This window comes from Mesoplodon bidens, assembly GCF_964165515.1.
Source record: "Mesoplodon bidens genome assembly, contig: HAP1_SCAFFOLD_96, whole genome shotgun sequence".
Classification (NCBI taxonomy): domain Eukaryota; kingdom Metazoa; phylum Chordata; class Mammalia; order Artiodactyla; family Ziphiidae; genus Mesoplodon; species Mesoplodon bidens.
This window is the reverse complement of record NW_027671845.1, coordinates 330,918-343,649: the sequence shown is the minus strand read 5'-3', so window position 1 is coordinate 343,649 and position 12,732 is coordinate 330,918. Positions and strand designations below refer to the sequence as shown.

At 48.8% G+C, this 12,732-nt stretch overlaps 1 protein-coding gene and 1 pseudogene across 2 annotated transcripts in view; both read right to left on the bottom strand.

The window, feature by feature from the left end:
- The window catches only part of LOC308610923 (forkhead-associated domain-containing protein 1-like), a gene marked incomplete at its 3' end in the record, with an annotated part of 110,605 nt that extends 105,391 nt beyond the window's left edge, over positions 1–5,214 (bottom strand). Inside the window, 2 exon segments of the mRNA XM_081259906.1 lie at positions 508–614; positions 5,068–5,214. Of these exon segments, the coding sequence (XP_081116032.1) occupies positions 508–600 (93 nt within the window). The 5' untranslated portion in view covers positions 601–614; positions 5,068–5,214.
- Positions 1–12,732, bottom strand: part of LOC308610912 (centrosomal protein of 78 kDa-like) — a 460,151-nt pseudogene that overhangs the window by 208,616 nt on the left and 238,803 nt on the right. The window lies entirely within an intron of this gene.

Genomic DNA, 12,732 nt, shown 5'->3' with positions numbered 1-12,732 from the left:
AAGCCACAGCTAATTCAGAGAATGGAATGAAATGAAGTGAGAGAGCACTGAGGCCATGCCCAGGGCTTACCCTGATTTACTACTTGGAGGTACGGGGGCACGGGAGGGTTCTGAGGGGCCCATAGTCTCCAGAAGCTCTGGAAAGGGCGAGAGGCCATTGCTCAAGCTGGGCCCTTCAGGTGGCCGTGGCTGCCAGACGCAGAGCAGGTGAAGGTCAAGCATCAGCTCTAAGCCCACCTTCCAAACCACGCCATCAGGGTGGGACACTGCAGACACAGTCAGCAAAGGACACAGGGCCCATCGCACTTTGCACTGTGCTCATTCTTACCACATGTGCCAGGGAGACCCAGCACATGCCGGGATTGGTTATTGGTGGCACACCGAGGAAGGCTGGGACTGTTAGCCAGAGGCTGTGCTTTACAAGAGACTGGAGTCCACAGAACAGTAAGGACTTTTGGTGGTGTGAGGGGTAGGGAGGGTTGGGGACTGGCTAGGAAGAGGTCTTACCTCTAAAACAAGGTCTGAATTTTCATGCCTTCCAATCGTAGTGCTTTTATTCAGGACAAAATAGCCTTCTGCACTCTTTAGAAAGGCTTTCATATTCTCTGCTTTCCCTATAAAAGGTTTTCAGAAAACAATTTTGTTAGAAAAATACAGTCCTCTAATTATTCAGTGTCATATTTAGAATGAATGGAATACACCATAATGTCCACAGGAGAAGTCAGCAGAGGTAGGAGTGGATAGCTGGATTTAACAACGATCACAATGATAATTCCGCACATATTTAAGACTGTCCTTTTAACAGTGATAGCCGGCATAGATGAGCTTGCTTCTGATCACAAGAGGACATCCTTTATGTAACTCAGAGCACAAACAAGCAATAGCAAAAAAAAACACAACCCAAACAAATCTGAATTCCACTGATAACCGCTCTCCACCTCCCATTAAGCTTAGTTTGGGGTTAGTTATCTGACAGAATCAAATACTCAGTGTTACTAACCCACCACTTACTAGCTCTGTGACTCTGAGTGAGTTACTTATTCTCTCTCTATGCCTGTGTTTCCTCATCTGTAAAATTGGGCTAATAATACTCTGTATCCCAAAGAGTTTTGTGAGGATTAAATGTGAAGCATCTAGAATGGTGATTGCTACATTAAACACCCATTTGTCCTACTGTGATTGTGACTGTTATTAATCTTGGGCTTCTGAACTTTGACTCAATAAACCCCAACTTCTACAGAGCTTCTTTAAGAAGCTTCTTTAAGTGTGGAAGAGTCAGTCATCGAGGAAATGGGCATTAGAAGATACTTTCTTTTTAAGTCACCGCATTCCTTCATATATTTAGGTTGAAAAAAAAAAAGATTTCCAAAGACAAAATATCAAGATTATAGCTTGGCTGTACGGTCAAGACTCTGTACGTATCTTTTGCTGGCATTTTATTATGAAAATGTCAAACACACAGAAAAGTTGAAAGAAGTGGATGGTGAACTTCTATAGAACCACCACCCAGATTCTACAATCAACATTTTGTTCTATTTGCTTTATCACATATCTACCCATCTATACATTTTATATTTTAATGCATTTCAAAGTAAATCCTATACATGTTTTTAAATTTTATTTATTTATTTTTGGCTGTGTTGGGTCTTCGTTTCTGTGCGAGGGCTTTCTCTATTTGTGGCAAGTGGGAGCCACTCTTCATCACGGTGCACGGTCCTCTCACTATCAAAAAGTCTCATGTTGTGGAGCACAGGCTCCAGATGCACAGGCTCAGTAGTTGTGGCTCACGGGCCTAGTTACTCCGCGGCACATGGGATCTTCCCAGACCAGGGCTCGAACCCATGTCCCCTGTATTAGAAGGCAGATTCTCAACCACTGCGCCACCAGGGAAGCCCTATACGTGTTTTTTATTTTTTTATTTTTATTTATTTATTATTATTATTATTATTTTTAGCGGTACGCGGGCCTCTCACTGTTGTGGCCTCTCCCGTTGCGGAGCACAGGCTCCGGATGCACAGGCTCAGAGGCCATGGCTTACGGGCACAGCCGCTCCGCGGCATGTGGGATCCTCCCAGACCAGGGCACGAACCTGTGTCCCCTGCATCGGCAGGTGGACTCTCAACCACTGTGCCACCAGGGAAGCCCATATATACATGTGTTTTAAAACATAAAAATGTCAGTGACTTCAGCTGGTTCCAAGATGTTGATGATAATTCACATGATATTTGAATTCTGATCCATCTCAGTGCCATGTCAAAGATAGTCTCTTTTCTTTTTTTTCCTTTTTTTTTTTTGGCTGTGTTGGGTCTTCGTTGCCGCATGTGGGCTTTCTCTAGTTGCGGCGAGCGGAGGCTACTCTTCCTCACAGTGCGCAGGCTTCTCACTGCGGTGGCTTCTCCTGTTGTGGAGCATGGGCTCTAGGTGTGCAGGCTTCAGTAGTTGGAGCACGTGGGCTCAGTAGTTGCGGCACACGAGCCCTAGTTGTGGCTCGCAGGCTCTAGAGTGCAGGCTCAGTAGTTGTGGTGCACTGGCTTAGTTGCTCCGAGGCATGTGGGATCTTCCTGGACCAGGGCTCGAACCCGTGTCCCCTGCATTGGCAGGCGGATTCTTAACCGCTGAGCCACCAAGAAAGTCCCCAAAGTCTCTTTTCAACTGAAACGTCACTGAAGTGTGAAGTTGTTAGACTGTGGATAAAAACAAAAATCATCTATGTCTGACCGTAGAGGGTCTCCGGTCTGGCTCTGCTTTCCATCAATATCTCCATCATCATTCCATCACTGAATCCCTACTAAGTGCCAGGCACTGGGCTATCCTTTTACACACATGGCCTCTTTTCATCCTCAGAACCACCCTGCGAGGCAGGTGTCAATATTGTCCCACTTTACAAATGAGGAAACTGAGACTCAGAGAAGTTAAGGTCACACAATAGTAAGTGTGTGACAACTCTGGGCCTTTGCATGTAACCAGTGTACAAACCTCCATTGCTGCTGGTGGGGCAGAGTAGGGGTGGGGTAATTGCACTGTCTGCTGACACTTGGGACATGTAATAAAAGAAAGTCCTTGAAACCAGCATTCTATCCTCTGAAAGGAAGACGAGACCCTACCTGGGGGTAAGAGAAATAAAAATAAGCAGCATAGTTTATATATGTAAACTTTGAGGCCTGTGGATGTCCCACAAATATTGATGCTTTCAGATAATGAGAAATACATTTGATTAAGTTCACTGTCATGTATACAGGGGAAAAGACATTTCCTCTTCCCAAAGAACCATGCTCTGCTGCCTTCAGTTATTAATCTTCAATTGCAGAGGACCATGTTAGCACGCAACACATTCAAGTCTAATTAAGCTAAAATGGAAACTTCCAAGAAATGTCTCTTCTGCAGGAAAACCACAGGAAACGCCACTAATCTAAAACTTAAACTTGGATCATGTGCATATTTGTTTTTTAGCTCTCACCCCAGACGTCCCCAAGGCTGGGGTCTTCTCTCTGCTCAGACGTCCCCCCTCGGGGCAACCACCTGACTGACCACTCTGGCTAAAGGCACCCTCAGTCATGTTATTCCCCTGCTAGTTTTCCCCTGCTGTGTTTCCTTCCTTGTACTTATCATTCTCTGACATGTTCTTGTTCCTTTCTTTAGTTATGCTTGCTGTTGGTTTCTCTTTCACTAACATATATGTTCCTGGAAAACCAGGACTGTGTTCATTTTGTTCAGAAGCGATTCTTCATGGGTATTTTGTGTTTGTACCCATCTTCAGAGCAAAGGCATTGAAAGATTTTGTCCTGCACTCACTTTCCGAGGCTGCTTGTATGGCAAACAGCCTGGGAGGATAGAGGTAATGTTTCTAATAAAGATAACGGCTCCTTCTGGGGCAAAAGTTGGGCAGGTTTGCTAGCAGCCCCTTTCAAAGATTGCAGTTTCCTGAGTTTGGAGTTCCTTACCTGGGACACAGACCCACTGTGCGCACAGCATCCACACTGGCTGCTCTGCACCAGGCCGATGGACTTTCAGGGCAACAGGAACCAAAGTGCATATGCAGCTCTGCTGCCTTTTATGTCAGCTGTGCTGTGAGTAATCAAGTTCTTTGTTTCTGGCCCAGGAGTCTCTTGTCTTCTGCCAGGAACTATAAGCTGGGCAGGCTAACTTACTAACTTTCAAACAGGGTCAAATGTCAGACCCTTTGCAGTTCCTGCCAGTTCTGTGCATTACCCCTTCTCCAGGGTAGGGGGCAGCGCGGGGCAGAACCTGACACATAGTAGGTGCTTGGGAAACACTTGCTGAGTGAATGAAAATACAAAGGGCACCTCAAAGCAAGTCAGTACAGCCAGCTGGCTAGGAAGCTTTGATAGTAACTACCTTTCATTTTTCCTGTCAGTATCTAGCTTAGATGACTCCTTGGAAAACCTAAATTCTATCTCTTTAGCTTTTGGATTGGACAATATTTCTCCACCTTCATTTTGCCCTGTGCATCACTTCCTTGCGTGAAAACACTGTCAAAGTAATTTGAATGTGTGGAGCTCTGTGAATTCGTTCTTACTCAGCGCCATGGAGCACCAGCCACAGGAAAGAGCAAAAGGGCTTCAGTCATCTGCGTTCCCCCGACCACTTTGGATGGCTCAGAATTGGGCTAAAGGAACAAACTTTCTTTTGAGGTTTACAGTGGCCTCAAAGTTCCTTAAAGAAGGGGAGTTCAGGTAAGGGGCGGGTGTGTGTGTGTGTGTGTGTGTCTCTGACCATTGGGTGGGTGTTGTCCATAAATCAGGGGAAACAGGGGTTCCTCTCTTAATCCCAGCTATACCCACAGGACATCCAAGAGCTGGTGCCCAGGAGAGGCTTAAAGCTCCCGTGCCGCCTCCCTTGGGGGGCGAGGTAGGGGCTGCACTTAGGAAGGAATGGCTGGTGTTGGGGCACCTTTTCTGGGGTGCTCCTGGCGACCCGAGCCTGGATCAGAGAGTTCGGACTCGGCTGGTGCCGGGTCCCCTGCCTACCCCAACGCCCTTGACCTCGCAGGGCTGGCCTCCTCCGGCCCAGATTTCCTCCCGCCGCCTCCTCGCGCGCCGCTCTCACCTGGCCAGAGGAAGAAGCCCACGCCTCGTCCTCCGCCGAGAGCCCTGACCTCCGCTCTGCCGCCCTCCCGCGGAGTCTCCAGGCGACAGCCCGCAGCCCGCGCGCCCGCCCGGCCTTTTTACAAACGTCGCCACGGCAACGCCATTCTGACGGCCGAGCTGGGGAGGGGCATGGCGTGCGCGGCGCCCAAGGATGAGGGGGAGGTGCGCTGGGAGCACCCGGCCAATTACAGCCCGCTGCAGCGCTGCGAGCCCTCCCCGACCTGCCCGCTAGAGGATGGAGAAACAGGCTCAGTGTTCACAGAAGTAGCTCCAAGTCTTACAGCGGGGAAGGAGCAGACTCAAGAATCCTTCCTACTGACCTTAGCTCTAGGTTCGGTGCGTTGAGGAGGGGGTGGTCAGGCGTGGGAGGGTAATGGAGCTGAGCCACGAGAAGCTTGGAGGTTAGTACCCCCCGTCCCACCCGAAACTCTAGTTCTCTCTGTTGTGGAGGAGAAAACAGAGTAAGCTGGGGGGAACCATCACTTCTGGGGGTGGGGGTGGAGATGGGAGATGGGTGGGGTGGAAGGAACACGTCTGAAAGAATGGAAGATTCTCCCACGTGCTAGGGAAAGGGTATTTACAAGCCCACAGCCTTACTGTTCCTGTCCTTCCCTGTCAAAACTCGCGTTTATTCATTCATGTGTTCTTTACTTCTACAAACATCACCTGAGTCCCTACAAGGTCAGACGGTGGCCCCAGTGTTGACCTGGATCAGATCCTTAAGAAACCCCCCCGCACTCCCCATGGGCACGGGGCTGGGGGGATGGAGCGTGTGGAGAAGACATGCAAATGCCAACTATCTCCCCTCACCCCATGTCACCTTTTTCAAATCATCCCCTTCTGTCTGGGAGCAGAACAGCCCTGCTGACTACCTACAGAATGCCTCATTTCCCTGGCAGGCAATGACGGACAAGGTGCCCCAAGACAAACTCAAAATATTCATCTGAGAAAGATGAAAGATGGCAGACTCCACTCTAGTCAATTAGAAGATGATATAAGAGAGAAAAATCATGGAAATAGATATGGGATGGAATATATGGTAAAGATGCTCCCACATGCTTAGAGGCTCTTAGAAATGCACATTCCCTGGCACAGACCTCAGAGATTCTGATTAGGCAACTCTGGAGCATGGTCCAGGAATGAATTTGTTGCATTCTTTCAAATTCCTTGTGCATTTGTTAAAAGCTTGGCAAAACCTCAGGACTTTTTCAACCCTGCAGCTGAATCGCAGAGCCCTCCCAGCACTTGTCCCTATAAATCTCTTCCAGGCCCTCAGTCAGCCTGGAAGGTTCTGCCTGGGTTAGTTCCCTTCGACCAGAAAGACCTTAGGAATGTATGAGGAGTGACCACAGAGGCCGGGGCCCTGAGTGGTAACTTCAGAGGAACAGAGAGGGTCAGGCTCAACTCTCCAGGCACATTTCTGCCTCAGGGCCTTTGCAGTTACTGTTTCTTCTCCCTACCAGGCACTTCCCCCAGGGATCTCCTTCAGCTCCTTCAAATTTTTACTCAAATATCACCCTATTTAAAAGGGTCTTGGAATTCCCTGGCGGTCCAGTGTTTAGGACTCGGTGCTTTCACTGCCCGGTTCGATCCCTGGTCGATCCTGCAAGCCCCATGATGCCACCCAAAAAAACAAAACAAAACAAAAGACACCCCCCCAAAAAAACATGAATAACAAAACAAACACCTCACTCTATTGCTCTTCCCTTCATCTTACCACTCCTCTAACATGCTATTTATTTAGTTTCCTTCTCTTATTTGTTGTCAGTCTTCCCACTCCCAACTCCCCCCTGCCCCCAACTTAAGCTCCATGAGGGCAGGGGTTTTTTTTTCTCTTTTGTTCACTGCTGTATCACCAGTACCTAGAACAGTGCCTGAATGAACGAATGAGTGAATGAACAGGGGCAGCCCTTGCCACCCGCCCACAGCCTTGTCTCCTACTCTTGAGCTGCTGAGCTGAACTGTCCTTACCCCAGGACCTAGGCTTCTGTAGCCTTGGCCCTCCCCAGCCCCACCCACAGCTCCATGCTTGTCTTCAGTGTCATCAACATGAGCACAGAGCGCAACCCTGCTCACTGCCAGCCAGACCCTACGGAGCTCATCCAGGCCAGCCTGGAGCCGGAGCCGCCCTTGGCCCCGTGATAGGCTTGGGAGAGCATATGTTGCCATTAGTCCATCCTTCGATGAGGAAATACTAAACGCAGAACAAAGCTGACATTCAGGCTCACTGGAGCAGAAATTGCCAAATCTTGATTGGATCCTGCCGCTCCCCACAGGATGCCACAGTCATCTCAAAGGGTGTGTGAAAGTCTTAAAACCCAGTTCCATGTCATCCACTTAAATTTCAAAAACAGAAACTAAAATACCCCAATAACTCATGGCTTTATCATAGCATGTCCTGGGCTGAGTGAGAGTTGTCCTTTGCGATGGTGGGGTGTTCAAAATACTGCACCTGGGGAATTCCCTGGCGGTCCACTGGTTCGGACTTGGTGCTTTCACTGCCATGGCCCGGGTTCAATCCCTGGTGGGGAAATTAAGATCCCGCAAACCACAAGGCATGGCCAAAAAAAAAAAGAGGTTTCTAGTTTATATGGGCTCCTTGGTGATGCCTGTAATCAATCAATCTTCTTGAGCTCTGGGTGGCTACCAAGGCTGTACTGTATCTCCATCAACATCAGGATGCTGGTGTCTGAAAGGCCTGGGTCCAGGTCCCAGCTTTGTCATTCCCAGCTGTCCTCCTAATAGTGGAGCGAGTGATGTTAACTCCGGGCTTTCCACCCGCAGGGCACTGTCCCAGTCCTTCCTGTGGATCATCTCATTTAATCCTCAGCATAACCTGGGGCAGTAGGTGTGTGTGAAACACCTGGACCTCGGAGCTCTGCAGAGAAGCGCCCAAAAGTGTCGTGACGGGTGTTATTTCTATCACGTCACTCCCACTGGAACAGGAAAATAGGGCTCAAGAGCCATGGAGGTGTGTGACCAAGGTGACACAGCCAGAACAGGATTTGAATCTAGATGACTGTGATGGGACGGTATTTTCCCCAGGGACCACAGGTGACAGGTGTCACAGCCACGAGACACCCATGCTCACCACCTGCTTTCCCTCAGCCCTGAACAATCTGGGCTTCCGGCTGTCCTGAAGTTTGGGCAGTGCCTGCAGCAAGAGGGGGAGGGAGCTGAGGTCAGGAGGGGGTAGCTGGGGCTTGCCAGGGACCTCTCCTGCCACCCACTGGGCTTCTTTCCTGCAGGACCTCTGCCCCATAAAATCTCATTCGGCCACAGTTACCTTCCCTGGGCTGTCCTTGACCGGGAGAGCCCATCCACTGTGCCCCCTCCCCAGATCTGCTTGTTGTCCCCTGCATTCCAACAAGAAATGAATGCTGGCCTCCTGCCTGGAAGAGGTAGGGAGCTTGCCCAGCCTTTAAGGGGTAAGAGAGAGCCAGGGAAAGAGCGGGAACAGGAGAAAGGGAGAGTAAAAGAGAGAAAGAGTGCTCAAGGATCAGGAAGTAGCTAAGCTGTTGAGTAGGTGACAGATGGGAGAGCAAAGGGCCAGTGGAGGCTCCACAGTCCATTCATAACCTGACGCTATGGGCTAAGGAAATGCAGGTTTTTATACACACAAACACACACACACACAGGTTCACAAAAATAAATTCAAACCACAAAATCACAGCTGGTCACTGAGGCCTTCTGCGGCCATGCACACCCCCTTCCCCTGTCAGAAAATGAGAAGTCACCCAGGTGTTTTCTCAGATAGAGACAAGGCTGGTTGGGATGCTCATCTCTTGCAAATCAGAGATCTGTCAGGGGGCTTCCCTGGTGGCACAGTGGTTGAGAATCTGCCTGCCAATGCAGGGGACGTGGGTTCGAGCCCTTGTCTTGGAGGATCCCACATGCTGCGGAGCAACTAGTCCCGTGAGCCACAGCTACTGAGCCTGCACGTCTGGAGCTTGTGCTCTGCAACAAGAGAAGCCGCGATAGTGAGAGGCCTGTGCACCGCGATGAAGAGTGACCCCCGCTTGCCACACCTGGAGAAAGCCCTCGCACAGAAACGAAGACCCAACACAGCCAAAAATTAATTAATTAATTAATTTAAAAAATTAAAACAAAACCAAAAAACCACTCTCTCTAAAACAAACAAACAAAAAAACAGAAAAAAAGCTTTGCCAGGGAGGTCAGTCTGTATGTTCTGTTTGAAAACTGCAGATGAAGGGTGCTGATCCCACCTCTGATCGGCCTGGTTTCGTTTGTTTGTTTGTTTTATTCTGTCTGTACCTCACTTCTCTCACCTGTAAAATGGAGGTAATAACAGCATTGACTGTAAAGACCAAATGGGTTAAATGTGTGAAGTAGTAAACTGTGCCCGGTACCACAGACTCCTTCTGTGAATGTCCGCGTTGCTGTCTGTCTGTTTGCTTGTTTTTGTTGCTTTCTTGATGATGTGGGAGGACAGCACCATCTCAACCCGATCACAGCCATCCTGGGGAGAGCTTTGATTTGCATCGTCTCACTCCCAACCCAGAGCAAACTTGACCTCAGAACACTCGCATATCATCTTGCTTGTTGCCCAGGGACGTTTCTGGGTGTTGGTGTCAGAGGCAGGCTGAGCTCCCCTGATCGCTGCTAGAGGGATTCTGAGAATCCAGCTGGTCTCTGTGGCGTGGCATGTGCAAGACAACTCCATATATTCGACTTCCAGGCATCCAGGCAAATCAACCTCCACTACTTTTTTTTTGGGGATTAACAATGAACCACTATGAATGAGGTGAACCAAACTAGCTAATATTTACTGAGGCTTGTTAGGTACCAGCCGCTATGCCATGCACTGTTTTATTTAATTCTTGGCCCAACCCATTTCACAGAAGCGGGCTCAGAAAAGTCAAGTAACTTGCCCAGTTACAAATCTTGTAAGTGATAGGTCCAAGATTCGAACCCTAGCTGTTGGACTCCAGCATATTTTCTTTTTTGTAAAGTTTTGTTTTCAAAACATAATATACATCTCGAAAAGAGCACAACTGATAAGTGTACACTTGAAGAATTTTCACAAAGTGTATGCACCCACCCTAACCAGAACCCAGAACAAGAAGCAGAACATCACCACCCACCCCCGCCCCTCCGAGAAGACTCCCTGTGCTCATTCTTGTTACCCCCTCCCGCTTGTCTGACTTCCAATCATAGATTAATTCTGCTTGGTTTTGAACTTCATGGAAATGGAATCTTACAGATTCCATTTGCTGCCTGGTTTCTTTCACTCAACTATGTGAGGTTCGACCACGTTGTCTGATGTAGCTGTGGTTCATTCATTCTCACTGCTGCATTGCATTACACTCTGTTATCTATTCCTGCAGAACAAATTACGGCAAACTTAACGGATCCCAAAAACACACACTTATGTCACAGTTTCTGTGGGTCACGAATCCGGGCACTGCTTAGCTGGGTTCTCTGCTCAGGGTCTCTCCCAGGCTGCAATGAGGGAGGTGGCCAGGGCTGGGGTCTCATCTGAGGCTCAGCTGGGGAAGGATCCTCTTTCCAGTTCATGTGGTGGTTGGCAGGATACAGTTCCCTGAGGGTTGTTAGTCTGAGGGCCTCACCGCCTTGCTGGCTGTTAGCCAGAGATCTTGCACTGTTTCTTGCCATGTGGGCCTCTCCATAAGGTGGCTTGCTTCATCAAAGCCAGTGAGAGTCCATAGAGAGAGTCTCCAGGCAAGATGGAAGTTACAATCTTCTGTAACATAATCACAGAAATGACATGCCCATCACCTTTGCAGCATCTACTGATTAGAAATAAGGTACAGTCCTGCCTACTCTCAAGGGGAGGGGACACAGAGGTGTGAACACCAGGGATATTTGGGGGCCGTTGTGTATGCCTTTTGGTATGCACATGTGCACATATCTCTTGGGTATATATCTAGGAGTAGAATTTCTGGGTCACACATACATCCGGCTTTATGAGATTCTGCCAAACATTTTTCCAAAGTGCAGGCACCCTCTACACTCCCTCAGCAGGCTATGAGCTTCCCAGTTAGAGCACATGCTTTCAATACACTCCTCCCCTCTCTCCTTACAGAAGGGGTGTTTGAGCTGGGGCTCTTTGGGACGACAGGTCCTAATTCTGGCCCCATGTCAGAATCACTGAATTCCCGGGCCGCTTCGCCAGACATTCTGATCATTTGAGGGCTCAGATACAAACTGGAAGGTCCACTCCATGAGGCGAGGATCCCTGTATCCTTGGTGCCCGGAGCAGTACCTGGCAGCAGTTCCTGGCAGGTACCAGGTAGCTGGCACTCAATGAATGTTTTTTTGATTAAGTGAATGAGTTTAGGAAATATTGCTCAAGAGATGGGCCCCAGGGCGGGTATAAGCTGCTTAAACGGGAAGGAAACTTTGTTGTGTCTGAGGCTGTGTGTATTTTTCTGGGAAGAGGGCTCAGAGCCTCAACCAGGTATGTCCCCAACAAAGGTTAAAGACCGCTGTGATTGGATACTCTCCGGTTTAGGTATTTTATCACATGAAGAAAGACTTGGTCCCAGGGTAGGTGGCATGGGAACTGTGGACAAGGTCCCATGGTCCTTAGAAGTAAAAACGAGACAGTGCTTGCCTGGGGTGGCTCATAAACTGACACCTTGCTTGTTTTGTCCTTTGACCCATGGTAGTTCTTTTGGTACATCTAGCCACTGCCTGGCCTCCTGGGACCCTCCCTGTGTCTGTCTGTTGAACAGAAAATTCCAGAAGGCCTCGGTGCCCTGAGTTTCCATCAGGGGCAAGCCAACATGAGCCCTAGCTTTTGAAAAACCCCTTTCAATTCATAGAAAGCCTCCCAGTTTATCTGGTTTGAAATGACCTCATCCTTTGTCACCTTCTCTCTTGTTTTCTGGAGGTTTCTCAGCGTCTTGCTGCTGTCCGTATTCTTTTCTCATGTGAACAGTGCACCTATTTTGGGCATTTTGTCGTTGTTGTTTTGGGTCATTCCCGTCACACAATTTTTATATTCCTTTCCAGTCAGATCAACCTCATGCCTCTCTAGACATTTCTTCTCAGGTTTCCTCTGAATCATTTCGTTTGGTCTAAATATGTCCAGTGTTTCCTCCTTCCTCACTGCACTCCACATAGACCCTCTCTTTTCCCCGGAACAACTGTTCTTTTCTTTCGAATCCCTGACCCAAATTCTCATCTTTCACCATGTTTTCTGACTTCTCCTAAGAACTGATTGTTTTTTGAAACTTAAGCCTCAAATATCATCCCTTCTAATCTGGGTCTGAATTTGGATCACGGTCAAGAAGCAGGGGAGACAGGAACGTGGCTGGGTAATTAGGATCCTCAGCAGAAGGGCTGAGTGTTCATCGGTGGGGGGGTCAGAGGGGCCTGGGGATGGAGGGAGAGTTATCTTCTTCTGCCTCGGGTAGGGCTTAGGGTGGGGTTGTCAGGAAAAGCACTAAGAAAAAAGGACCCATTTGACTTGAGTTCTGAAGGATGAGTAGGATTTCCGGAGGCAGAGCAGGGAGAGAAGAGGATGGTCCAAGGCAGGAGCAGTGGGAATGGAGGCCAGAAGATGAGTCATCAGAGAAGCTAGGGACAAGAGTACAGAAGGAGAGGGGGGGCCAGGTGCTGAGACCGCAGACTGAAG